The sequence below is a fragment of the Corylus avellana genome, chromosome 7 (assembly GCF_965113065.1).
Source record: "Corylus avellana chromosome 7, dhCorAvel1.hap1.2, whole genome shotgun sequence".
In the NCBI taxonomy this organism is placed as follows: domain Eukaryota; kingdom Viridiplantae; phylum Streptophyta; class Magnoliopsida; order Fagales; family Betulaceae; genus Corylus; species Corylus avellana.
In genome coordinates this window covers 23,095,647-23,123,506 of record NC_142496.1, presented here as the reverse complement: position 1 = coordinate 23,123,506, position 27,860 = coordinate 23,095,647, and the positions used below count along the sequence as shown (strand labels likewise).

At 37.4% G+C, this 27,860-nt stretch overlaps 3 protein-coding genes and 1 non-coding gene across 7 annotated transcripts; 3 read left to right on the top strand and 1 right to left on the bottom strand.

Moving 5' to 3' along the window:
• Positions 1-298: 298 nt before the first annotated feature.
• On the top strand, positions 299-370 carry TRNAE-UUC (transfer RNA glutamic acid (anticodon UUC)). The gene has a single exon. It is a non-coding gene; the product is annotated as a tRNA-Glu (tRNA).
• On the top strand, positions 346-9,294 carry LOC132184377 (Sugar isomerase (SIS) family protein). 2 transcript variants are annotated; one of them, XM_059597995.2, is made up of 24 exons: positions 346-559; positions 1,197-1,284; positions 1,392-1,468; positions 1,635-1,716; positions 1,795-1,842; positions 1,952-2,107; positions 2,186-2,282; positions 2,435-2,471; positions 2,886-2,953; positions 3,100-3,184; positions 3,371-3,419; positions 4,395-4,467; positions 4,543-4,603; positions 5,061-5,127; positions 5,344-5,400; positions 5,513-5,566; positions 5,655-5,783; positions 6,613-6,676; positions 6,982-7,055; positions 7,572-7,625; positions 7,708-7,776; positions 8,594-8,683; positions 8,865-8,972; positions 9,056-9,294. In XM_059597995.2, exons 2-24 carry the CDS (start codon positions 1,234-1,236, stop codon positions 9,104-9,106), a joined length of 1,701 nt encoding a protein of 566 aa, XP_059453978.1. In that variant the 5' UTR covers positions 346-559; positions 1,197-1,233; the 3' UTR covers positions 9,107-9,294. The 2 variants fall into 2 exon arrangements, with proteins under 2 accessions (XP_059453978.1, XP_059453979.1); XM_059597996.1 differs by lacking the exon at positions 346-559 and adding an exon at positions 588-671.
• Positions 9,295-10,179: 885 nt separating this feature from the next.
• Positions 10,180-12,819, bottom strand: DUT1 (DUTP-PYROPHOSPHATASE-LIKE 1). Of its 3 annotated transcripts, none has more exons than XM_059597637.2 (4): positions 12,526-12,819; positions 10,894-11,129; positions 10,715-10,806; positions 10,180-10,610 (listed from the first exon to the last, which is right to left on the bottom strand). In XM_059597637.2, the coding sequence occupies exons 2-4, from the start codon at positions 11,082-11,084 to the stop codon at positions 10,366-10,368; spliced, it is 528 nt and encodes a 175-aa protein (XP_059453620.1). In that variant the 5' UTR covers positions 11,085-11,129; positions 12,526-12,819; the 3' UTR covers positions 10,180-10,365. The 3 variants fall into 3 exon arrangements, with proteins under 3 accessions (XP_059453620.1, XP_059453619.1, XP_059453618.1); XM_059597636.2 differs by having other exon boundaries at positions 12,538-12,819; XM_059597635.2 differs by lacking the exon at positions 12,526-12,819 and having other exon boundaries at positions 10,894-11,414.
• A 3,291-nt stretch (positions 12,820-16,110) lies between these two features.
• LOC132183577 (GYF domain-containing protein) lies at positions 16,111-27,689 on the top strand. The gene is made up of 10 exons (XM_059596904.2): positions 16,111-16,313; positions 19,423-19,511; positions 19,705-20,613; positions 20,693-20,804; positions 20,896-21,087; positions 21,407-22,189; positions 22,347-25,098; positions 26,406-26,599; positions 26,684-26,743; positions 27,101-27,689. The coding sequence occupies exons 1-10, from the start codon at positions 16,241-16,243 to the stop codon at positions 27,475-27,477; spliced, it is 5,541 nt and encodes a 1,846-aa protein (XP_059452887.2). The 5' UTR covers positions 16,111-16,240; the 3' UTR covers positions 27,478-27,689.
• The last annotated feature ends 171 nt before the right edge of the window (positions 27,690-27,860 follow it).

The following is a 27,860-nucleotide window of genomic DNA, read 5'->3' as shown; positions in this document are numbered from 1 at the left end:
GTTTGTATTATTACTAATCATGTCATGCTTTGGATTAGAGTTATGTTTCATGCTTATTTGGAAGCACGTAACAGGATTATTCATTTGGGGTAAGTTCAACTCGAGCCTCACAACAAAAAATTTGTTGATTATAATTTTTCAGCATGCTTTATTGATTCATACTTGTGCAAACACCTCATAACATACCAACAAGTCCAACACCTTCACTTGACTTCTGTGACACAATGTCAGAAACTATGATTTATCTCTTTAATTTGATATTATAAATTTTATTTTTTAGTCACAATTGAACAAGAATTCCGTTGTCGTCCAGCGGTTAGGATATCTGGCTTTCACCCAGGAGACCCGGGTTCGATTCCCGGCAACGGAATGTCCTTTTCCATTTTTGAAAAGCAAACGGGAAAAGTGTTTTGAATGGCGACGTTCGATTAGATACAACCTCGAGCCTGAGCATCTCATCAGGATCACAAGGATATACCCTACCATACCCCACATCCTCTCCTATTCTCGCTACGAGTGTCAACTTCCACCGTATAAACTAAGCGCAACTCTCCCTCAGGTAACGCTCTCTCTCTCACTTCCCAATTCCAATTCTTTTTCAGCTTTTCTTGTCGTTGCTCCGATTCGATTTATTGCTTCTTGCTTTTATTCGTTCTCCACCATCAAAATCGGTAATCAGTTTTTCTTTGAACCAAGTTTAATTATTGTATAATTGTCTTGTACTTGTAATCATCAGCTGCAATGATTTTTATTGAATTGATTTTATTTTTTGCTGAGTTCATATCGTTGATTTCAACGATTTTGTTTATCGGAGTTTGACTAAATCAGATTTGCCGCCCTACTGAACAGTATACCTCACTGTGTCATAAAGGAGTTCTTTTTTTTTTTTTTCTAAACGAAATAGATTGCTATTGGCAGCCTTTGCAACAATCAAAAGGAGGTAATGAGATTTGGTCCACCTATAAGGGATGATCTTGTGACAAGTATATGATGAATATACAAAATTTGATTCAAGAAATAACTGTGGAATTGCCTTGAGATTGTTTTGGACAAAGAAAAACGATGAATTATGAAGATAAGGACTCCTTTAATCCTTGTGGGATTGCATGGTCTATATAACTCCTTTTCTTCCACAGCTTTCTTTGTCACCGATCTGTTCCTAATGTACTCAATTATAATAACACTGTTTGGAACAGGTTTTGGTTGTGGAGTGCTTTTACATAGTAATTTCAAATGGCTTCACCCACTCTAATCTCTGACACCGAGGCTTGGAAGGACTTGAAGGTAGCTGGAATGATACTTGGGCTTTTTTTTTTGGACAAGCCGATACTAAGGCAAAGTGTATTCTGAATGTATCATAAAATCTGTGTATGATATGTTTTATTATGTAGGCTCATGTTGAGGAGATTAAGAAGACTCATTTACGTGATTTGATGAGCGATGCAGACCGATGCAAGTCAATGACAGTGTATGATTCTCCATTGGACTTTTAGATGCTATGATTATGTTAATATCGTTATCTCATTGTTAAGAGCAATGGGTGAAACATGGAGTAAAGAGATGAATATTGGATTATTGTAATTAAGTTAATTGCAATTCTGTCAATAACAATTTACTGTGTATATCCTCTATAGAGAGTTCGATAAGGTGTTATTGGACTACTCACGGCAGCGCGTCACTCTTAAAACCATGGATAAGCTCTTCAAGTTGGCAGAGGTGTGTATCTGAGCCATTAAGTTTCTGGGATATTGATTATATGGTCTTTTAATCATTGTTATCCTTGTCTTAATGTAGGCCGCACATCTCAAAGAAAAGATCGAACGCATGTACAGTGGGGAGCATGTGAGTTGTATTATCTTTCTTGGTCAAGTTTGCCTTCTTCCCCCTCAAATCCCCCCAAAGCCTAAAGAAAAATTGTTTACTTTTGCATCTTTTTTTGGTGGCACTCCAGATAAACAGCACAGAGAATAGGTCAGTACTTCATGTAGCTCTTCGTGGTTCAAGAGATTATGTTATGCTGAGTGATGGGAAGAATGTGATCCCGGAGGTCTGGAAAGTTTTGGACAAGATCCAGGAGTTTTCTGAGAGGGTCCGCAATGGTTCTTGGGTAATCTACTGCTGTTATTTAGTATCTAATTTGGACATGAAATGTGTGAATTGTTGAGTAAGAGGGAAATTGTGGTAGGTCGGAGCAACAGGAAAAGCACTTAAGGATGTCGTTGCTATTGGTATTGGTGGCAGCTTCTTAGGTCCTCTATTTGTGCACACTGCTCTTCAAACAGGTTGGACGTCGTATTCCTTTATAAATCTGCACCACCATTATGCAGTCTTATCTTTTTGAAGATAGTTTTGTTCTTTTCCTTGTGAAATCTTTAAAAAGCTTGTTGTACAGTCAACATGTTCATGGTTTAGTGTTTGCATCTTACGGATCCAGGGGCTATCGAATCTGCAAGGGGACGCCAGCTTCGTTTGTAAGTATTCATGTTTCACTATAATATCATGAGTAATGAAGAACAAAAATTCTGGTCGTATGAATCTTCTTTTAAAGGCCTTAGTTTTGTGTGTGTGTGTGTGTGTGTGTGAGAGAGAGAGAGAGAGTGATATTTCTAGTGTTGTCTGAGAAGGCTGATTATAGTGAAATTGTGCATGTGCTTGCTAGGGATTTTAAAAGTATTTCATAGGACTTAGGAATGAAAATGGTGAATTTTGTTCTTCCACTTAAGCAAAACGTGACGTGTGTCTGTGTGTTTGTTGTGATGGTAGGTTTGAGGGGTGTTTTGCTTTGGTTTATGATTATGAATTCAATGTAGAATAGTTAAATGCTATAATGTTGAACTATTTTATTTCTATTATAAAGCTAACCTTCTATTTTCATCTGCCTACAGTCTTGCAAATGTTGATCCTATTGATGTTGCTAGAAATATCACGGGATTAAACCCTGAAACTACCCTTGGTAAATGAAAATATTTGGTTTATTTATCTACCTAAGTAATTCTATTTAAGAGTAACCTAAGCTCTATTTGGGTTCTCATTAACATCACTATGTTTCACTATTTATGTGTAACCTAGGCTCTTTTATTTTTCTTTTGATATATGCAGTTGTGGTGGTTTCAAAGACTTTTACAACAGCTGAAACTATGTTGAATGCTCGAACTCTTAGGGAATGGATTTCAGCTGCTCTTGGGTTAGTGATCTATGATAGTAGTACTTCAAGGATATGGGTGTAGTGGTTGTTTTGGGATTCTGAAGTTCCAGATTTGATAATATATGTGAATTAGTATGGAACTTGGAAGATACTGGAAATAATTCAAAAAGAAAGCTTAAGAATGAATTTGAGACTGGTACATGATTGAAAATGTTTTCTTTTCAGGCCTTCTGCAGTTGCAAAGCATATGGTGGCAGTTAGTACTAACCTTACGGTATTATCATATCCTTGCATCTCTTGTTTGAGTGATTAAGCATCTGCTTCACCACAATCTTTATATATTTGTTACTGTCTGTTTTCCATTGGTCATGCTAAACATATATTCTGCAAAAGAACCCCCTTTATGAAGTCCCCTATTTTACAGCTTTACTTCACTTGTATGTGTGTGTGTGAAGTCCCTTATTTTACAGCTTTACCTTACTTGTATATTTATGTGTGCGCGCGTGTGTGGGCGGGCGGTGCATGTGTGTGGGTGGGTGGGCGTGTTGTGGGGCCTGTCCGAGCCATCCTCAATAAAGGTATGTGAATGTCCACCATTTACTGACCCATGAATCTATACATATACTTATAGGCACACACGTACACTCACACGCACCCACACATGTACGCACACCCACACACACTTGTAAAATAAAGCTGTAAAATAGGGGACTTCACAAAGGGGGTTCTTTTGCAAAATGTATGTTTAGCATGATCTGTTTTCCGTTGGTCATGCTAAACATATATTCTGCAAAAGAACCCCCTTTGTGAAGTCCCCTATTTTACAGCTTTTCTTTACTTGTGTGTGCGCGCGAGCGTGTGCGCGTGTGTTGTGTGTGTGTGCGCGCGCACAGTGTGTGTGTGTGCATGTGCATGCGTGTGCGTGTGCCTATAAGTATATGTATAGATTCATGGGTTAGTAAATGGTGGACATTCACATACCTTTATTGAGGATGGCTCAGACAGGCCCTACAACAATTAGAAAACCAATTCAGTCTGAAAATTTACAATTTTTTAAAGATCTGCCATGATAACTGAATGAAATCAAATGTTTAGCAAACGTATTGAGATTGGCCAATGTATTTTCCTCCCTTTTAGCATTTCTTATGGATGTGGCTAAAATTTTCTTTTGTTCTCCCTAGGCATGTGATTTTGTAAAATCCATAAATATAGCTGACCTCATCTTAATTTTTGTTTGATTCTCATGCAGCTTGTGGAGAAGTTTGGCATTGATCCTAATAATGCGTTTGCATTCTGGGACTGGGTTGGTGGCCGCTATAGTGGTAAGTTATTTGCCTTTCCTTGGAGGCATTTATGGCTAATCTATTGGTCAATTGGTAATTTAATTGCTGCTGCAGTTTGCAGTGCTGTTGGAGTGTTGCCATTATCTCTCCAATACGGGTTCTCAGTTGTTGAGCAGTACGTAACTTATAATTTCTTTAAATTTTTTGCAAGCACTTCATCAATAGGAAGCACTTCTTAATTTTGTGACATAAAGAAATATATGTCACAAAGAAGCAAAATCTTATCCTACATTCTTTTTGTAACATTTGAAGTGGCATGTATTTTCCTCAAACAAAAGAACCTATTAAAGAGTACTAACTAATGTGAAATGCCTACTGCTGTTTTATAAAATATTTGATAAGATTTTGTTTCTTTGTTCATGCATTTTATTTATCATGAATTGGAACTTCTTGTGCTTTCTATAGACTATACAAGTTAATTTATTACTTTTTTCACATTTTAGTTGCTAAAATTTGCTGCTTGCTTTGATTCCCAATGATTTATACCTTTGAAATGCTCTGACATTTATCTTAGAAAGATTTGACATAATTTTGTCATTTACTTGATTTAAATTATATTTTCTTAATTAAAGGTTCTTAATGGGAGCCTCATATATTGATCAACATTTCTTCAACGCACCATATGAGGAAAATATACCTGTAAGTGCCCTAATATTGCAGATTTTAAGTACTGTTATACTCCTGTCTCACCCACTGGATATAGCGTAGGATAGATCTATTGGGGTGCACTGCATTTACGAATTTTTCTCTTTTTGAGGGGAGTAGATTATCCTGATGACCTTCCAAAAGCTATATTCAATATTGCACTATTGGATTAGTGATGACATGTTCAATAACATTGTGTTGGTGCTTCAGGTGCTTTTAGGTTTGCTGAGCATTTGGAATGTTTCATTTCTTGGACATCCTGCAAGAGTAAGTACTAACCATCTGCCCTAGACTTTATTTTCAACTCCCACTTATAAGCATTTTCTATGTTCTCTTTCTTAGCTGTTGGGTAACATTGAGAATTTTGGTATTCCTCCAGGCCATTTTACCTTATTCCCAAGCCCTTGAGAAGTTTGCCCCACACATTCAACAGGCAGGTATTTGACAGGATTCTGCTTGCATATTATTTGTGGGAGCTGCTCTTCAAATGTTCTTATACATTTCTAGTTTAAGCAATTCAGGTTAGCATGGAAAGTAATGGCAAGGGTGTATCAATTGATGGTGTGCCACTACCTTTTGAGGCTGGTGAAATTGACTTTGGTGAGCCAGGAACAAATGGTCAGCACAGCTTTTACCAGCTAATTCACCAGGTGATCTAGGCATTTCTTTTTAAAATGATGGTAAAATCATGTTATTATCATTTACATCAAATCCTTGAATACTTATAAAAATAAATTAATTAATTAATTAATTAAATCCTTGAATTTTTTATATTCTATTCCTCTTATGAAATTATTTTTAAGTATAGAGGGATTACACGTTGAAGGCCAATGCAAAGTGGTTAAATTCCAAGTGATCTAAGCTTATCATTTTATCTACTTCATTCCTACACAAATAACTTTTTTGTGACTGAGATGATTATGATGATGTCCTGTGGATTCTTGGTTGATTTGTGGGAAATACTAGATCTGATAGGAAACATGTTTTTTAATATGCATAAATTGATAAATAAATATGAGGAAAAAACAAGCGCAGTTTTAATTATTTGATATTGTTCCCTGCCGAAGTTGCCAATTTCTGTTCAAATATGGCACTGATGGATTAGGAAGGCACAAAAAGGCCCCCCTATGTAAATGTGACGATAACTTGATATTGTGCAAAAAAGAGGGGAAAAAAAAGATGCGTTGGACAGCCTTAGTTATGGCTGTCTAGATTAGATTTCAATATCCTTGCCTATTTTTATGATTTATTTTTTAAAGATGTGAGTACTACCTGTATTAATCTAACTGCACACTTGTTTTCACACAATGTCACACAATGAACCAGAATGTATTAGAGATTTGAATTTAACTTTTCTCATATGTGAGTGATATTGGACTCTATTTTTTATTTCCTGAGTCTCACATAACTGAGCTTTACTACAAATTACGTTGTCTTTAGCCTACAAAATTTGTTAAATGATTTTTTTGGAACTTCCAGGGACGTGTTATTCCTTGTGATTTTATTGGTATTGTGAGGAGCCAGCAACCTGTTTACCTTAAAGGTATCTAACACCAATCTTGTTGGATCATTTTTTTTTTTTTTTTTTATGGCTTGTTTGAGAGTAGTGCTACACACCACACCGGTGTGAGTGAGCAGTACTCACTATGGGTGGTGTGTCACCTAGGATTTCAAAAAAAAAAAAAGAAAAAAAAATTAAAAACATTAAAAAAGTTTAAATCCTAGGTGCCACACCACCCAGTGTGAGTACTGTTCACTCATACCGATGTGATGTTTAGCACTACTCCTTGAATTCATATTGTCATGCATTGATTTTCGGTATGTGATATTGGATTCATTTTATTTTAGGCGAGGTGGTGAGTAACCACGACGAGCTCATGTCAAACTTTTTTGCACAGCCTGATGCCCTTGCGTATGGGAAGGTAAGTTTTATGCGCTCTCCTGTCAGGGATGTTCTTTTAATGTATCATTTAAAAGTATTCCAGAGAATGAAGTGTTCTTAACTATTGTCTACCACCCCATCCCCCAATCAACCAAAAGGAAATAGGAGAAAAAATGTTGTTTTGTTTTTTCTGTAAATTAAGTTTGCAAGCTTGTACAGCCGTCTTTTTTATGATCTATAAATTATAAATTTGCATTATCAGGTTTAAAATGTTTTTTGTATATATTTTTGAAATTATATATTTGCATTATCAGGTTTAAAATGTTTTTGTATATATTTTTGAATTTGTTATGTCTTATCCTCTCTCTCTCTCTCTCTCTCTCTCTCTCTCTCTCATGTATGTCCGTCCTTTGTCCAAAAATATATAATAATAAAAATGAATAGCAAATAAATCATGGCAATTTCTCATACTGCTGGGACATGCAATTCCATCCGACTTATGATGAAGCATCTGCTTATAAATACAACTATCTAATTAAATAATGTTTCCATGTAGACCCCAGAGCAGTTGCATAAAGAGAATGTTCCGCCGCATCTTATTCCTCATAAAGTGAGTTTCTTTCTGCTTCTGTACTAATCTTCATGACTAACTGATAAATGAATACTCCTAACTATTGGTTCATATTTCACAGACCTTCTCTGGCAATAGACCTTCTCTCAGCCTTCTGCTTCCATCATTAAATGCTTACAATATTGGACAGGTTTGAGATTTTTTACTTTTTCTTAATTCTTCAATGAACATTTCATGCGTGATTGTTCAAATTACTGAAGGAGATAGGAAACTTCTGATGCTTTCTCTGCATCGGAGTGTCACATGTGAAGTTAGATGGTCAAATGAGATTTTGTGCATAATTAAATGCTTGAATTTCTACAAATGGAAATTTGCGTATGAATGAACTTCTTTGATCATAGTGGATATGCAACCGTCATACCAAGCATAGAAACTGTCTACTTATATCTCTCACTGTGGTTGTAGAACATTTCATGGATTGGTTTTTTGTTGAGCCTATAGAAACTCATTTGCATAATTGGATCACAGCCCCCTTGATAACTGCTTTTGCATCCAAAATATTACTACTAACCTCTATTTGTTGGAAAACGAATTTGCATTTTCATATATGAGTGCATTGCCTACATGCTATTATTTTAGTTACAATTCATTGTTTTACAGTATTTGGTTGAACATTGTGCTACGTCTGTTCCACGGTGAGTAGAGATGCCCCAGTGTAAATAGAGTATGCACATGTTTTATGGCATTATTAATTTCTTAGAGAATGGATTGGTTATATCCTGAAAATTCTGTGCATGGTCTCATATACTTATGTACATGTCTTGCATGCAAAAAGTGATTGGAGATGTAATCATATAATTCATAACTTAAAGCATTTTTTAATTAAATGTATTAATTAATTTAATTTTGTTAGATGGATGAAATAGTACTTTTTGTTTTCTTGCGAGGTGGTAAATGTAAACTGCTTCTTTGGGCTAATACTACAATTTCTTGCCTGTGTTCTGCAGTTGTTGGCCATCTATGAACACAGAATTGCTGTGGAAGGTTTTGTATGGGGTATCAATTCTTTCGACCAGTGGGGAGTGGAGTTAGGGAAGGTACGTATTACCTAAGAAACCTTATCATATTGTTCCCTTACCACACAAGCTTGCTGTTGTAAGATAAAATAATTTGTTCTTTGTTTCTGATAGTAGCCTTTACTGCCATTTTTTTAGCAATACAAATTTTACCAAATTTTCCACATTCCTTATCATATCCGGGCCATATTCGTGAATGCAGTCACTGGCTACTCAAGTCAGAAAGCAACTACATGCGTCTCGCACAAAAGGGGAACCAGTGGAGGGCTTTAACTTTAGTACTACAACATTGTTAACTAGATATTTAAAGGTATAGAAAATCATCATCCTACAGTTTTTAGACGGGTTTTGTTGTATATCTGGCACTGTAACTAAAGTCTTTCCTATTTGCAGGCTACTGCAGATATCCCTTCTGATCCTCCTACCCTTCTACCAAGGATATAATTGCTTAACATTTGGCTTTTCAAGTGAGGAGACCTCATGGTATCAACCTCATACTTGTGGATATTCACTTTTTAACTTATTGTCAACTTCAAAGTAAGATGAGCTGATGATATCAGCATAATAATTGGTACCAATCCATGCAATTTTGTTAATGTTTTCATGCGAGTTTGCTAATGTTATGCACATGTTTTTTACAACGTCTTTGCTCTGTTTAAACTGCTCCTTGGTGTCTCAAGTTCGAAAAATGGGTTAATATCCACTTTTAATTATGAAGATGAGGCTTTTTCTGAGTGGTTATTAAGATGAGACTACTTGAAAGATGGGATTGCCCTTAAAGGCCCCAATAAACCTTATATTTGGATTTCAATGTTCTGGTAGATGAGTTGTGTGATGAATATGGTCAATTCAGATTGAGAAGCTTTTCAGTATCTTCATGCTCCTAATTCGCCCTTCTTGGCGTGTGCAAATTTTTCATATTGTGCACCCTGCACGCACACAAATGCATGGATGGATGGATATGGATTCTGGATGGCAATTTCTCATTGCCATACAAATGATGCAAATGACAATAATTTAAAGAGTACAGTTGAGAATGCAACACTTTCCAAAAATTCTCCAAAATTTACTCTCTAAATTGTGTCACAATCTCCAAAATTTTCAAAATAATAAATAAATTTCATAGAATTGTGACATGTCATTTAGAGAACAAATTTTAAGAAATTTTTTGGCAAGTCTCAACATTTCTCTACGTTTAAAAACCCAATTCTCTGGCCGGGTCATTTGTATGAGACTCTGATGAACACTTACACTTGGGAAACCATAATCATGTTAAAAGAAACAAAGAAAAGACAATAGAAACTCTAATTGCTCAGAAAGAAAAACACCCACTTCTGTGGATCAATAGTTGATCAGAAAGGGAGAAAAAAAAAAAAAAAAAAAACCTACATCTGGGAGATTCAGTCTAGCTATACAAAAGCTTAATTTGCAGGATAAAGATTTGAGAGTACTTTGAGTTAGGCCAATCAGTGTCAGTTAGTTGTGATGTCGTAAATGTTTAAGCATTGAAAACAATATTGTACAAATGAAACCTGTTAATTTCCATTAAGGATGCTAGCAAGCAATACCACAGCACTTGCTCACTATCTGTTCGACGAAATTACACATAATAAAATCCGACGAGTCCCTGATCCTTGTCACTAAGAAACAAAAAAACCAGAACATGGCTGAAGCAAAGTAACTAATAGGACTGGAAGAACTACTCATACGCCAGTAGATCCGAACCCACCCTCGCCTCTCACGGTCGAGTCCAAATCCTCAACCGCCATCACATCGGGCGTCATGATCTTCTCAATAATCAACTGCGCGATCCTGTCGCCTGCTTTCACCTCGAAATCGACATCGGAATGGTTGAACAGTATAACCCCAACTGGACCCCTGTAGTCAGCATCGATCACACCCGCACCCACATCGATCGAGTGCTTCCACGCCAAGCCCGATCTCGGCGCTACAGATCCACACAAACTCTTTTCATTAAACAACAGAAAAAGAAAACCCAACAAAAAGAAAATGAGAGAGAGAGAGAGAGAGAGAGAGAGAGAGAGGATTCACCAATGCGAGCGTATGTTCCTTCAGGAATTGCAATGCTCAAGTCAGTTGGAACCAGGGCTTTTCCTCTCGCCGGTACCTTTGTCTCTGTTGCACTGCACAAATATGAATACCCATCAACAATCAGATTCAACCACATGTTTTCATTCATGAAACAGCAGAAAATCGTGGATTATTTCAACCTGGACAGATCGTAGCCTGCGGAGAGAGGAGAGGCTCTCGAAGGCAAAACCGCTTTCTCGGAGAGCTTTTTCACTCTCAGGAGCAACGAGGGGTCAGCGGCGGAGACGCCGTTTTGGTCCAACTTGGGGATCTTCAGCAAAGGCTCTTTGATTTCGGGAGGGCTGTTGCTTTCGAGATCTGAGTGCGCCATTGTAGCCAAATTTAAAGCACGGTGACGAGATGGGTATGGTAGTATCTGCCAAAAACTGGGTTTTAGAGGGTGAAAAGTATAATATGGGATGCGTTTAAATAGACCAAGAGCCACTGAAAAATCGGTGTTTTGCAGGGTTTTGGCGCCAATCTTTCCCGCCATTTTTTCCTGCAGTGTAAGCGCGGCGCCGTGGACGAGTGTTTGTGAGTCGTGGGTTGTATTCCAAAACAAACACTCTTTTCGTGCGTCGCATTGTGAGTCTTTAAAAATTCTTTTTTAATGTATTTCTATTTTAAGAACAAAAAATACAAATACAAACAAACATATGATTTTTCTTTTTTTTTGTCCCACAAAGGCGTGGGCACGGGTTGGCTTTCGGCCTTTTCTGAAACCCAACCCGACTCCAAAGATTTTAAGAAATCTACCTGAAACCCGAATATAATGAACCCTATCCGTCGGGTTTCGGGTTGGGTGAGTCGGGTTGAATGCCTCCATCTCCCTTAGGGGTGTAAACGAGCCGAGCTTGGGCTGTCTAGGCTCGGCTCGTTTATTTTTGGGCTAGGCTCAAGCTCGAGTCGAGCCCGACTTTGCTGCTCGAGCTCGGCTCGACAGGGTTGGAACCCTGTTCGAGCTCGAGCTCAAGCTCGTCTATTTTGCTCGAGCTCGAGCTCGATTTTCTGTTTTTTCTTTTTCTTTTTTTTTTTAATTTAAGTGTATTAAATTATAAAAATCATCCATACAGAATATTTTGCACCTTAAAATACTAAAGATTGAAAAGGAAAATGAAAAGCTCACCTTAACCCATCTCTTATAACATCTTTTTTTTCGTTTAATCAATCTCTTATAACATCTTTTTTTTGTTTAATCAATCTCTTATAACATCATCAGCATCCATTAATGTTTAATTAAAACTTTAACAATAAAGAAGGGAAACTGCAAATAAAACTCAAAACTGCTGAATTAACACAGCTTATGCAGCTGTAATACAACAAAACTTCATGAACTGTGCCAATTTTGAATATGGACATCTTTGTTCAGCAATCACAACCTAAACCATCAATAAACAACAAGGTCTTCATATTACAACTAAGAATACCAGAAAGTTGGCAAGCAGAAAAGCCATTCATCTAGTCATCCAAAAAAGAAAAATCATTGTTCATCTAAAACTACTAAACTAGCCAGGGCCCAGGATGTCGTCCATTTTTGACAAATAATTATTCCTTTGGGAGGTACTTTCATTCTCCTTGGAATGTCAAAAACATTCTTAAAATCATACCATTATCATGCTCCCTTTAATGATAAAAAATCACACCTGAACTTCCATTGTGGTTTTTATTTTTTATTTAAAAAAAAAAACCACCCGTGTAACAAAACCCCAAACCACCCACCACCCAAGAAGAAACGGAGAAAAAAAAAACTCAAAAAGAAAAGAAAAACCCACAAATCTTATCACCTCCTCCGCCTCCGATCCACGGCGTACTGCGAGTCTGCGAGAGTGAAACGACCTCCGAGGGCGGCGTGGACAGCGGGGTTGGCAGTGGTAAGTTCCTGGAAAGCGGACACGAGCCGTTCAGCTTCAGCCAGGCGTCAAGGTGTGTGGTTGCTGCGGTGGTGGTGGTGGTCGTGGTTGCTGTTGGGGGCACTGGGGGAGTCGTAGGAGCGGGCCGAGCGGCAACAGAGATAGGAGGCGTGGAGTATGATGGAGACAGTGAGAGGAGAGTCGAGAGAATGGAGAAAAAAGAGATCAGAGAAGATAGATTTAGGTTAAATTTGGGTTCTCTAATTTGCAACCGTTGGATTTGGAAAAATAATTAAATTTTAAATATCAACGATTGGATTCGTTTTACCAAAAGCTTATTATCCCATGTAGCTGTCTCTACTTAGATCTGGTGTGCTTGTTCAATATGATCCATCGATTATATATTCGTTTTCAACATTTAATATTACTCGTCAGATTAGATCAAACAAGGCAAGCTTACGATGGCTCTATTACACCATATACATTCTTCTTAGTAAATGCTTGATAGCTGTCATCCATTAATATCATCCAACGGCTATTAGATCATCAAAACATTTTGGACGGCTACGATTACACTTATATACCATAGATCAAATTCAAATTCAATTAAATTATTAAATTCAATCAAAATTCAAAATTTAGGAATTATGAATAAAAATTGTGTTATGTAGTATTATTTAGGGTCAGTTTGTTATTTCAATTTTAATAATTACAATTTTAAAAATTGTGTTTTTTTTCAATCGCGTATTTTTTTTTTTCTTATTTTAAATTAAGTATTTTTTAAATCACTACGTAAAACGCTTTATGTCACACACTCACACACACTAATCACTATTATCAAATTACATATAGTATTATTTAGTTAATATGTTAAAATGTTAATGCTTAACTCGGGTCAAGTATATAATGTCAATATTAATATATATTGAATCTTATATGTAAACATTTATATACTTATATGGTTACATGATTGTATCATTATCTAATTTATATGAGTAATGGGTCAATGTTAATTGTTATAACTTATATACTTATATTATATGTTCTCATTATCATGATTCATGATATATGATTTAAATTCAAATTGTTAAGTTTTTACTTACCGCAAATTGTGATTATAAATTTATAATGTATAAATTATAAGAAACACATAAGTTACTTAATTATTAATCATTAAATCTAATAGTAATACTCAAACTCTAAGTAATAAATTCATATGATCTAATGGTCGTACACTCATATTTAAATTTTATGATCATATTATCTCACAATTAATATTAATATTATCTTAGATCTAAGATCATGTGATACGTCATATATGTTTTATAAGAATAAAGTATATAATTATAATGTATTGATTAAATAACACAATAACTTATACATATATACTATATAATTATATAATGATTAATGATTATGTGATATATATGATTTCAATTTCCAAAGTATAAACTATCTAATTATAATATTTGTATTAAATGACACAATAACTTGCGTGGTTGTACTATATGATTATATCACATGATAAAATGATTAATGATAATATCATATATTTCTTATATGTTTTTATATTATATATATATAATATATATATATAATATAAAAACATATAATATATATACACACATATACATAAATAACAAAAAAAAAAAAAACAAAGGTATATAATATATTTGTTATTATTGAATAAATGAGTAATGTTGATTATATATTGTTATTTGTTACTTAATAAAAAATATACGAGCCGAGCCTAATAAGCGAGATGAGCCTTATACGAGCCGAGCTTGCTTTGTTTAATATTCGAGCCAGGATTTGTGTTCAAGAAGTGCTTCATTTAATATTCGAGCCGAGCCCGAGCTTGCTCGCAAGACACTTCGCTCACTTAACAGCCCTAATCTCCCTCATTTCTCTCAAACTCTCTGTGTGGCTTTGGCATATAACAATCGTTTGGTTTGTGGAAGTGATTATGAAGATTTCAACGAGACTGAAAAGAACTTATGATTGGAGAGTAGAAGAGAGATAATGAAAGAGAGAGAGCGAAAGAGAGAAATAAACAAACATTGTGATCGGAGCTCCGGTGGACGCTAAGCGGGAGTGGTGTAGAGTGAGGTTGAGGGAGAGGGAGGCGTGACTCGTGAGATAAATGAGGGAGATGGAAGCACGAGTTTAGGGTTTAGGCGTCTCCTAAATTGTGTAAGGGATCTCATTGTGTTATTAGATATGATATATTAACTTATCTAATTAAGTTACCCGCAATCTCTTCATTTTGTTGTTTTTTTTTTTTAAATAACATTCATATTTGGAACACACCACGTTCACATTGGTTTATGTATATTTTTATATAAAATTGCTAATAAAAAACCACTTTATATAATTTAGCTAATGAGTTTTAAAAAACACCATACAACCGATTATTATAATTATTTTTTATCTATATAATTTAAATATTGATTTCTTTATTTATTTTTTATAAGGATTGTATTTTTCCTACTTTTCAACATTTGGGAAGATAGAGATGTAGAGAGAGAAATAGTAGGAGAAAATTTTGGAAAAATAGAGATATGGAGAGAGAAATAAATTATTAATGAGATGAAAATGCAACAATAATATATTTTACATTTTAGATGCATAATTTAATACAAATGATTTTTTAGTATTTTGTTTATTTATTCTAGATAAAAGTAAGAAATAGCAAAAGGTGAGTGCTCTAATAGATTCATGAATAAAAAAGTTATCCCTATAAAATTGTATTTCATTATATTATTTGGTTGCCCTATCATTACTGATAATAACAATTTTCATGAAATAACAATTTATCTAAAATGGGGAATAGTTAATTCCAATAAAAAGTTAATATGCCCAAAAAAGAAAAATTTTAATTTTTTTTTATAGGAAAAACGAAGAATGGATAATAACTTAATTATAAAGATATTTAAGAAATTTGGGTGAAACATGATTTAATTTCAGGTAGAATATGGAATAATCATTCCTTTTCAGTTTATTGTATTTTTAATAATACTTATTATCATGATAAATGCGACCTAAATTAAAGAAATCAAGTTAATAATTAATTAAAACCGCATGACACCCAAGTTTATATACGTGCGCACAGAAATAGCACACGTGCCAAGGCCGATAAAGTAAATCAACAAGGGCACCTATAATCACGCAATGCAATGATGTCGTTTCGACATCATAAGCCCGCGGGTTTGTGGCGCAGTGCGCACCACCGTTCATAAAACGCAAAATCCCATAATATCCACTTAAATATCAAAATTCTATCCACCACCAAGTCGCGTATAAAACACGAAAGCAATCTTCTTATAAATTTCACAGGGGCGTCCCGTGCAATCCTCAGTACGGCGCGTGTGGATATAAAACATTTCCGGAGGAGGAGAAGAGCACGTCGAAGAGTAACTAGGGTCAGACAACAAAACGTCGACTCTGACTAACGTGCGCCTCTCAGTGATATCCTCTTAACCTACACCACGAACCTCATTTATCTTCCATCGCGCTTAACCTATATTCTCCCCCTCTCTCCAGCTTTCGCTCTCTGTAAGGTGCAATCAAAAGCAAGAAAGGGTTTCTTTGGCTCTCACTCTTTCTTATCTCTCTTGTCCCCTCTCGCCGATCATCCATGGCCGACCGCAACGACTCCGATTCTCGCCACCACCTCTCCGTCACGCCTCCCCCTCAGCAGATCTCCAAAGGTATTTTGGTCTCCCAAATCCCCGAAGCTCTGTTTTCTTCTTCGATTATCCGTGCTGGTCCGTAAACCCTAGCTTATCTGAGAGGGTCGAGCTCTTCGTGTTAATTTATCGCACCGTTGTTGATATCAAAAATTTCGTGCACTGAGTTTAGGTTTTGTGTGATTTTTGTACCTAGGGTTTTGGTTATAGTCAGTAATGCATTTCTTTGTTCCCGTTTTTGCATTTACGTAACTCTTAGTTTGGTTCCTGGAAGGAGGGAAATGCTCATGCTTCGAAATGGTTACTGATACATGCATTAGTTAAAACACTCTAGGGTTTTCTTTTTTTACCATTTTTAGTTAACTTTTGAAAAGGTTAAAAGGTTGTTTTGTTTATTTCACATTTTTGTGTATGAAATGTTATGCTACATTTCGTCACTGATCTTGCACGTTTGGTTAGTTATACTCACTCGCTGCACGCTCCATTCCTCTTGTAAGTTGCGGGATATTAGTGACCCAGCATTTGCACGGTAAAGATCAGATTTTTATTGGCATTTTTGTCGCTAGGGCTTTTTCTTAGCTAATCGTCTTGGTTGGTTTATTATCAGTAGTCGCATCATCATTACCGTGAAAACTTTGGGTGCAATATGCTGCTGAAGACGTTCTTGGTAGAGGAAAGTACTCTTGATTCACGGACTTCAAATGATTGGTTTTAAGCCGCTGTGTGGGCTAAAATGTCTTACGGCATTTGAACACAAACCTGGCTTTGTGACTCAATTTTTCTCCGAACTTGGTCTAGTGTATATGATGAGATTTTTTGTTGCTTGTGGGCTTGGTGCAGCAAGATATGAAAGAGATATATAACCTCGTCTAGGTCAACTTAAGTTGAATTGGTAATGTAACAACTTGCTTGGGACTTGGGAGCTAGAAGTTGGTTGACCAATTCCTTGCTACCTATACACGTGGGTTGTGGCTGATATTATTACAACTATCAAAATGAAGGCCTTACTGTTAAAGCTTATGCTTTTCACATTAGAAGTTGGGAATTGATATAGCTTCTCAATAAGAAAATAGTGTATCTTTTGTCCATAAAGTTTTCTACAGTTGCATACTTATAAAAAAAAAGTTTTCTACAGTTTCACACATTTCAAAACCATTGAGGGTATGAATTAAGATTTCCATCTCTTAAGGTGATAAGATTCGTAATATTCCTCTTAAGTTGTTTGAAGTAATTTAGTAAAACTTTGGTGTAAGTGCCAAAACATGTGAAGGAAATGGGTATGAAATAGCAATTATTATGATATTATTTTACTTGTACATCTATTATTTTCTTGTCTTCAACCTCGTTTTTTGCAAGCTTTCCTACATTAAGGAAATGTCGGGAATGGGTGTCTGGTGACTTGGACTGTTGTGTTAACTTGTTATAAAGATTATAATTCAGACAATGAGGGCTTTTCTGTAACCTTTTTTGTTTGGTGTAGATTGGGAGGAGTAGGAAGCATAATTTTCATCCAATTTGTGCTAGAAAATATGTGTTGAATCAAAAGCAAAAGTATTGTTTTCTTAATTCCTGGTGGAAGTGTCATAAAAACTCCTGTTAATTAATTTTTTGTTACCTAAATTGGCTCTGACGTAGTGAATTGGCTAATTTATTATTTGGTGTTTCTGTGAGAATATTTGTAATTTGGTTCCAGTCTCTTTTGTATGCTGTGATTGTAAAGTAACTAGCTTACTAGCTGCTACAGATGGACTTATTTGGTGCAAAGATTTTGAAGCCACTAAGAACAATATGTGTAGTTTGATTGGAACCAGGCTAGTGATGCACAATCGTTCATTTAAGTAGTTTACTGTCAATGAAGTGCGTAAGGTAGCAAATAGGAAGAGTAAGCCGGTGAAAAAGAAGAGGAAATACAGTTAGTTGGTGTATTTATGCTATAATCATCCCTCAAGTCTTTTATGTTGTTAATTATATTTAGTTCATTTTGCTATGGTCTATGTGGATCCAAAAGATTGTTTTGGCTGAGTTCAACATGTATTGGATGTGATATTTAGTATCCTGTACATGTTTTGAGTTAGTGTTGCTCATCATCGGATTATTTAGCACATTGTATGGCTTATAGTCTTATTCGGAATGACCATACTAGCCTTGTGGTTTATAGCGTGAAACCAACCAAATTCAAGATGTCTCGTTGGTAGAAGAGCTTTTGGACATTGGAGTAAATTGCCGAATACCTAACTTGTCTGTGGTCCAGACCCAAAAAACACAATTTGTCGAGTTACTGATTGAACTACTGCATTCTTCCACTATTTATTTGAATAAAATCTTGTCAGATGGCTTCTCTTGTATACTTGCTGTGTACCTGAGATGTCTTACACTTTTAATGATATTTGATTACTTATTAAAAAAAAAAACTCTCTTTAGTATGTGGATGTTGTGAGAAGCCTTTTCTGCAATGGTGTACATTGATGATTATTACTTAAAAGGACTAAAAATATGTAAATTGATGATTATTAAGGACTTTGAAGTATTTGTATGTATTGAGAGAGTATATTCTACAACCTTTAGGAATTGCGGTGTTTACAGTTGTAGTTGAGGCTAAATGACAGAATGATATGGCCAGATTTTATACTAGGCCACATAACTTTTGCGGATAAACATATATCATTATTTCTTTCATATATATATATGTGTGTGTGTCTATGTATTATTCATCAAGATAATTTCCTCTTCATAATCCCCCCCCCACACACCCAAAGAAATTAAAAAAAATAAAAATAAAAATTCCTTGCTAAATCCCTTCTGCCATTTTAGTCTTTTCTGGTGCTTTATCTCATGTGTCACTTCTAATTCATGCTTTACTAGGGTTCAACACACACACATGAAAAAAGAAGGAGCAATACTTAATCTTGTTTTATATGAAAATGTTAGCGGCACTTTTTCTGGTTCTGATCAAAATATGAGAAGTTGGAGGATTGTGTGGACAGTGTGATATGTACTTGTGGTGTCAGTCACTTAACATCATTCATGAGCTAAGCCTAATGATTCCAAATCCTGCTTTGGATAATATTTAATTCTTCTTTTCATTTTTTAATTTACTATTATTATTGATTCTTCTCTTTGATTTATCCAGATATTCAAGGGTTTGAAAATACCATTCCACTCTCACCACAGTGGCTTCTGCCAAAGCCAGGGGAGAGTAAGCCTGGAATAGCAGCTGTGGTATGTTTTCATTACATTTTGACCAAATATTTATGTAGACTAGCTGAGCATGCATATTTACAGAGGAAAAGTGAATGTGTTATATTTTCAGTTACTGGGATGTCTTTGTTATCAGCATGTGTCCTGTCCTTTTTTTCTTTGTTCTTTATTGGTGATTTATTATTGCTTCAGATCTTTTTTGTTTTTTATTCAGGAAAACCATTTCAGCCTGCATCCAGCTTATGGCAATCGCTCGGATGTCTTGAAGTCTCCTGGAAATGGTGAGGAGATGCTCGAAAGCCATAAGAAAAAGGATGTCTTCAGGCCATCCTTGCTTGATATGGAACCAGGTCGCCGTGACCGCTGGCGTGATGAAGAAAGGGACACTAATTCCTCCATGCGCAAAGATCGTTGGAGGGATGGAGAGAAAGACCTTGGTGACAATCGTAGGACGGATCGTTGGATGGAAAATTCATCCATTAGACAACTTGGAGAAGTGCGTCGTGCTCCATCTGAGCGGTGGTCTGACTCAAGTAACCGGGATAGTAACTATGAACAACGGCGTGAGAGCAAATGGAACACACGCTGGGGGCCTGATGATAAGGAGACTGAAGGTTTGCGTGAGAAGTGGATCGATTCTGGCAGAGATGGTGATGTACATCTTGATAAGGGGATGTCTCATGTTGCCAATTATGGAAAGGATGAGAAGGAGGGGGATCATTATCGTCCATGGAGATCTAGTACCTTACAAAGCCGAGGACGGGGAGAACCTCCTCACCACCAAAGCTTAACACCAAACAAACAAGTTTCTACATTTTCTTATGGCCGTGGACGTGGGGAAAATACACCTCCAACCTTTTCTCTAGGACGTGGACGGGGAAACTATGGTGGCAGCTCTACTACTAACACACATTCTCTTGGAACAGGGGCAGACAAAGTTGAGAGTGGCCAAGGGGAGCCTTACCGTTTAAGATATAGTAGAACAAAGTTGCTTGATGTATACAGAACGACCGATATGAGTTCACATCGAAGATTGGTTGATGGGTTTGTAAAAGTGCCAAACCTGACACAAGATGAATCAGTAGAGCCCTTGGCACTATGTGTACCAAATTCTGAGGAAATGGTAATTTTATTTATGAATTGATTTTGAGAATGTTATTTATACTTTCAGCAGTTGATTTGATTTATATCTGCTTGAGTAGGCTGTTATGAAGGGAATTGACAAAGGGGATATAGTAAGTAGTGGTGCTCCACAGGTAGCTAAAGATGGAAGGACCTCAACAGATTTTACACAAACAAGACGAGCCAAGCTTGGTAGTACTCATTACCAAATGTCTTAAAATATTCACTTACACATACTCTTGTGTAAGAATTAACATCTATGGGAATTGTATTATCTGCGTAGGCTCTAAGGAAGATTTACTGCATGCTGTGGATGATTATAAAGATGAAAGCGCTGAAAATTTAAGAGGTAGCTCTGCAAATATTTCAGAAGGCTCTTCCTATGAAAGGCAGACACCCTATCATGGGTCCAACTTGAAAATGGAAATTCCACGAGATCATAAGCCTTGCTCAGATAACAAGTTTAAAGCCGAAGGTATGTATTTTAGAAAGTTGTTCTCAGTGATTATGCAAAAGAAAAGAAAAGGGAAAGCCACTTTCCCATTTGGTCTGATTTTATAAGTGAGTCTTGCATGCCATTTGATGAGTGTAAACAGTAATTTACTTGACCAGAATTTTATGTAATCTTAGGATCTTACCTACTAAATGCATCTTGAACTTTGTTTCAACTTTTACATGTGACTGGGGGGAGCTGGGATCCTTGTAGATGGTACACCCAGTTTTTGTGTCTCATAAGCATGAATCAATTTTGCCATTTATTGTGAAATGTGTTTCTTTGTACTTTCTACCTGCAGCTTTCAGAGAAGATGGTGATCATTATAGAAAGGCTGACGAGGTGCCCATTAATAAGGAATCAAGTCTCCCAGGAAATACTTCTGTTCCTGCCACTACATGGCGATCCCCTTCACTGGGAGAACGTTCACATAATGCCTTGCATGATTGGAGAGATAATACAAGTGATAGCAGGTCCAGGTCCTCTGCTCTGGGCTGGTCAGAACCACCCAAGGAACTACATAATGAATGGGAAAGTAAATTGGCTAACCTATCAGAAACCAAAGATGAAACCAAGTGGCGAACCAGTGAGGATCCCATTCTTAAGAGGCAGCCATCTGGAATTATGGACAGGGAACAGGAAGCTAGGAAGGCTCTGCAGCCTTCTCCAGAGGAGTTAATACTTTATTATAAAGATCCCCAAGGGAGAATTCAAGGCCCTTTCAATGGGGTTGATATTATTTCATGGTTTGAGAGTGGGTATTTTGGCTTAGAATTGCCAGTCTGCCTAAGTCCAAATGGCTTGCCATGGTTACCACTTGGTGATGTTATGCCCCATTTACGAGCTAAAGCTGGGCCACCACCTGGATTTAATATGCCAAAACAGAATGAATATGCTGATGCATCTAGCAAGCCAAACTTCGGCAGCTTCGGGAAGCTCCACGCTACTGTAAACGAGATTGATGTTCAGAGGGACGAACCTAGGCATAGACATGGTTCCATGACAGAAGCTGAGAACAGATTTTTGGAGTCACTGATGTCTGGTAATATGAGCAGTTCATCACTGGAGAAGTTTGCTTCTGAAGGTTAGTTTTGTTAATGATTTTTGTTTTTTAATATATTTGATTATAAATTGTGACGGCATATTGTGCTTTAGCCAAGCCCTGTTCTCTTCCTTTTATTGTATTGATTATTACCAGACAGCTGCCTAATTTCACTTGGATGATTAAAATTAATTTGTAGGTATGCAAGGATATATTGGAAATAATTCAGGTAGTATGCCGCCGTCAGGAGTAGATAGTGGAAACAACCTTTACCTGTTGGCGAAGAGAATGGCTCTTGAACGGCAGAGGTCCGTGCCCAATTCTTATCCCTATTGGCCAGGAAGAGACGCCTCATCCTTGGTTTCGAAGTCTGATGTTGTCCCGGACTCTCCAACGCCACAGTCAAAGATTCTATCTTCTATAAATGACAATCCTCGTCAACCTCTTCCTTCAAATAATGCTGACTTGTTGTCCCTTCTCCAAGGCTCATCTGACCGGTCATCCTCTGGTGTAAATAATGGTCCTGCTGGTTGGTCGAATTTTCCTGTCCAAGGTGGAACAGATCCACTTCCAAATAAGATCGACTTCCATCATGATCAGAGTTTCCCTCCCCAAGCCCCATTTGGAATCCAACAACAGAGGCTGCAATCACAAAACCAACCGTCTTTAACCAATCCAGTTGCTCAAGCTATAGATAATCCATCTAGTATTTTTACACCAGAAAAGTTACTTTCATCTGGCTTAGTACAAGATCCACAATTGTTAAATATGCTGCAACAACAGTACTTGTTGCAGTTACATTCGCAGGCACCAGTTCAAACACAGCAGATGTCATTGTTAGATAAGCTTCTGTTGCTTAAACAGCAACAGAAGCAGCAGGAGGAGCAGCAACAGTTGTTACGACAACAACAGTTGCTTTCTCAGGTTCTGCTAGAGCATCAACCTCACCAGTTATTTGGTGACCCATCTTTTGGACAGTTACAGGCAGCTGCAATACCATCGGGGAATGCATCTGTAGATCCTCCTCGGCTTCAGCCACCACAAGAGATGTTTCAGATTGGTTCACAGACGCCAATTTCCATTATTCAAGATCAACATAATTCTAACTTTGTGAAATTGCCTCCACAAGTTAATCATGATGTTAATTATAATGTAAGTTCTGAAGCCTCTTCCTTGCTTCCACCTCATCAATTATTCGGGAATATCGCCCGTCAAAAAACATGGGACGGTACTGTTCCAGAAGAAACTGCTGATACCCATAAAAAAGAATCATTACCGACATCATCTTTTGTTGAAAGCTCCCGTTTATTTGAGATGATGAACAGATCTGTGGAGGAGCCTCAGCTTGTGAAGAAATCTGTTCCTGATTCTGAATTCCATGATACCAGAACTCTGGAGCAGCCATCAGACAACACTTTGAGGGCCAATGAAACTGTCTTGGTTGAGACCTCGGAAGTTACTGCAGAATCAGTACCTGTTTCTGTGTCATCAGCAGGAACTCGTAAGGGTGAAATGCCTGCGCTAGAGCAAAGTGATTTAATGATTCAACCTTGTGTTTTACATGAAGAACTGCAAGCTGAAAGGGAAAGGTGCACTGTTGAGCCCCCTATGGTGACAGAAGTTAAGAGTGTTGAAGTGCGTGAGCAAAGAAAAGGCTCTGAGAAGAAGCCTAAGAAGCAAAAATCTTCCAAGTCACAGTCTTCTGACCAGGTGAAAGAAGTGCCGAAGACTTCGTCTTCGCTGCAATCAAGGCAATCTGATGTTCAAAAGCAGAGCGTTGAGACAGATGTTGGTGCTGGAGATGCACTATATGGAACATCTCCGCAAAAGGCAAGAGATAACAGAAGCAGTAAATCTGGGATCGCAACTATGGAACATGTGGCTTCACAACAAGTTCAAAGCTTTGTACCTGCCAGAGTTTCGGCGGATGACATTGGAGCTGTTGATGTCAAGAGCAACTCAGGAGTACTTGGTTCTACCTCAGTGCAGGATACCCAAACACATACTGGACATCGAACTTGGAAACCTGCTTCTGGTTTCAAGCCTAAGTCATTATTGGAAATTCAACAGGAAGAACAGAGGAAAGCACAGATAGAAACAGTAGTATCTGAGATCACCACTTCTGTCAACTCCATGAGTTTGTCAACTCCTTGGGCGGGAGTTTTAGCTAATCCCGATGCAAAAGTATCTAGGGAAACTCGCAGAGATGCAGGGAGTGCTGAGTTAAGTCTAGGGAAACCTGAAGGTTCTGTGAATCCAAAAAACAAGAAGAGCCATTTGCATGACCTATTGGCAGAAGAAGTTTTGGCAAAGTCTAGTGAAAGAGATGTTGAAGTTCCTGACAGTATATCTACTCTGGCTACTCCACAAGTTATGACCACCCATTCGGAATCCATAGATGATGATAACTTTATTGAGGCTAAAGATACTAAAAAGAGTCGCAAAAAGTCAGCAAAGGCTAAGGGTGCTGGAGCTAAGGTCTCTGTATCCCTTGCTTCTGATGTTTCTATTGGTTCAAGTCCCATTGAGAAAGGGAAAAGCTCTCGTCCTATACCGCAGGAGAAGGAAGTATTGCCTGCAATCCCATCAGGGCCTTCTCTAGGAGACTTTGTTCTTTGGAAGGGAGAGCCAGCTAACTCTTCCCCTTCTCCAGCATGGTTTACTGACTCTGGGAAGCTTGCTAAACCTACATCTCTAAGGGACATCCAAAAGGAACAGGAGAAAAGGGTCTCTTCGGCCCACAATCCAAACCAGATTCCAACTCCCCAGAAATCCCAGCCAACTCAGGTCACCCGCACTAGTGGTCCTTTGTGGTCGCTTTCTGCATCTTCTCCAGCTAAGAGTGCATCTCCAAGCCTGAACAATTCCCATGCTGCTTCTCAGTCAAAATTTAAAGGAGAAGATGACCTATTCTGGGGCCCAATCGATCAATCAAAGCAAGAAACTAAGCAGTATGGTTTTTATCTCTCTTCTTGTGTTAGTTTTTGGTCATGTCTATTGCATGCTGCTTTCGGTTGAAAAAACTGGCATTTTCTTATCTATAATGGGGTAGTTGCACCATGTGATATGCTGGTATTTCATCCATAACTTTTATTTTGCATTCTGACAATATGCTGCAAGTTCGTTATGAGTTGTAGCATATATTTAACAGTTATGCTTTATACATTTATAGAGATGCTTTTGACCCCCAAAAAATGGTGGTATTGCATATGGTTTTGGTTATTTCTGTAATGTTTTATTTGTTACTATCTAGTTTGCATGTTTGCAATATTTTAGATAATCTGACTTATTTGTAATGTGAAAGATGCTCTGTGTGACGTAGTTTGGTAGTGAATTAAAACAGTATAGAAACTTTTGCTGGGTAAGTTGTGGAGTTGTGATGGCATTCCCCTGGGTCAAAAGTTTCTCAAGTTAGCAGTCTTATTCTGAACCATTTGACATGTGGAAACTCTTGCCTTTGCACTCTGTGGCCATACTTTCGTTTTATTATGAAAAAGTACAATTTTTTTTTACCGGACTCATGTTTATGAGGATCATGCTTGGGAATTTGAGTTGGCAGCTAGTTACCTGACAGAATTCCCTCCCTCCGGCTTGTAATCAGTTGTGTAAAGAGTGCCTTTTTCGCATCAGCATGTTATTAAGTGATCTTGATGCATCAGCATGTATATGTCTGAGCTTGTTGCATGGATACTCTAAATTAATGTCAATGTTCTTTTTGGGAAATGAATGGAACTTGTCATCCTCCCTGATTCTTTTACATTTTAGTTTCAGTTGTTTTCTTTTTTTTTTCCTTGGAACACCCTGACTGGAACAATAAGTCGGTGAATTTTAACACTGTTTTTGTGAGTCTGGGTATGTGCTCATTTACGTTCTGGAAAGTGTTGTAGTTTTCTGTGTGGTAGGTGAAATGGTCCAAAATTTTCTGCAATTATTGTGTTTATTTTCAGATAATCAATGTGTGAAGCCATCATTATCAGTATCTTTTTTCTTCTTTTTTTCTTGGGGGGGGGGGGGGGGGGGGGGGGGAAGAGAGAGAGAGAGAGCTTAGTGGTAATTTGGTTAGAATTATTAATCTGGGCTGCATGTGAAGATCATCCTTGTCCTAATTTAATGCTTACATGTTCTGCATTTTGACTACAGTTTGCATGTGTCATAATTGTCACCATTATTTCCATTACCATGTACTCATTTCTCTTTCACATTAGCAATATACCAGTCTAATGAGATGTATTTGTAATTGTTATTTTCCCATAAGCAGGGCGGATTTCCCTCATCTTGCAAGCCAGGGCAGTAGGGTGATGAAAAGCACTCCTGTCAAAGGAACATCAGCTGCATCATTAAGCCGACAAAAATCATTTGCTGGCAAACCTGCTGAACGATCTCTTTCATCCTCGCCTGCCTCGTCTCAGGCTTCCCTGAAAGGGAAAAGAGATGCCATGAACAATCATTCTGGTAAGGCATGCTGGATTTTTTGCCCTTTCGTCACATATATTGTCAATTGACCTTTCTTTTCTCATGTCTTTTCTCACCTTGCAGAGGCCACAGATTTTAGAGATTGGTGCCAGGGTGAGTGTCTCAGGCTTGTTGGTACAAAAGGTGAGTTTAATTTCACTCAGACTTGGCTGAAATTTTATTTCTAGATATTTCAAATAGATGAAATTTGGGTGTTGGCTACAGGAAACAAGGTTACCTAGGAAATTATGCTCTGTATTTTTGGTTGGCCAAGAAAGTAAAACAAAAGTTACAGAAATAGAAGATAGTGGTCATGGCTTGTGAGACCAAAAGTCCAATGCCCTACTTATTGATGGAAAATATGATTAGCCTAGTCTTGTTCCTTGCCATGTCTCAATGGTCCTGAAAGGCTGGTCGAGTGAGTAATCTTAAGATGTGCTATCATCATTCAAGCTCTTTTAGCTAACACAATGCTGTTCTGTTTTCTCTCATCTTTGCTAGATACGAGTTTCCTTGAATTTTGCTTGAAGCAGTCCAGATCTGAGGCCGAGGTGCTTTTGATAGAGAACCTTGGATCATTTGATCCCGATCACGAGTTCATTGACAAATTCCTCAACTACAAGGAGCTGTTACCAGCGGATGTCCTTGAAATTGCCTTTCAAAGTCAGAACGATACAAAGGTCACTGGTTTCAGTACTGGAAGTGGGAATTCTGGCAATGCTGGTGTCGGGGACGTTGATAATGACCCTGATGGCTTCTCGAAAGGGGGGGGCAAGAAGAAGGGGAAGAAAGGGAAGAAGGTTAGCCCCTCGGTTCTGGGGTTTAATGTCGTCAGTAACCGGATCATGATGGGTGAGATCCAGAGTGTCGAAGATTAGGAGAAGATCTCGAGCCAGTTGTAAATACATTTTGGCATGTTAACTGTTTGTAAATGCTCCTCACTTTAGGATTTTTGTTTCCCTTTATAGAGCGACAGCAGCAGTACTATTTTAATCTGCTCAAGCGGTTTTGTCACGTCTGCAGTAGGGTTCTTGTTTTGGTCACACAACCTTAGCGAGGTATAATTTTAAAATTAAGGTAACCTTATTCATTTGCTTTTTCTTTTTTTCTTCAGTTTGTCCTTTCTTCTTTTTGCTACACTCCATTAATGAAGAATGAATTCCGGTCCCCATTTAATTCCCCACCAAGTTTCAAAATCACCCGTAATTTTCAACGTTGGGCACGAAATCACCTCTTCTAAAATAAAATATGGTGATATTGA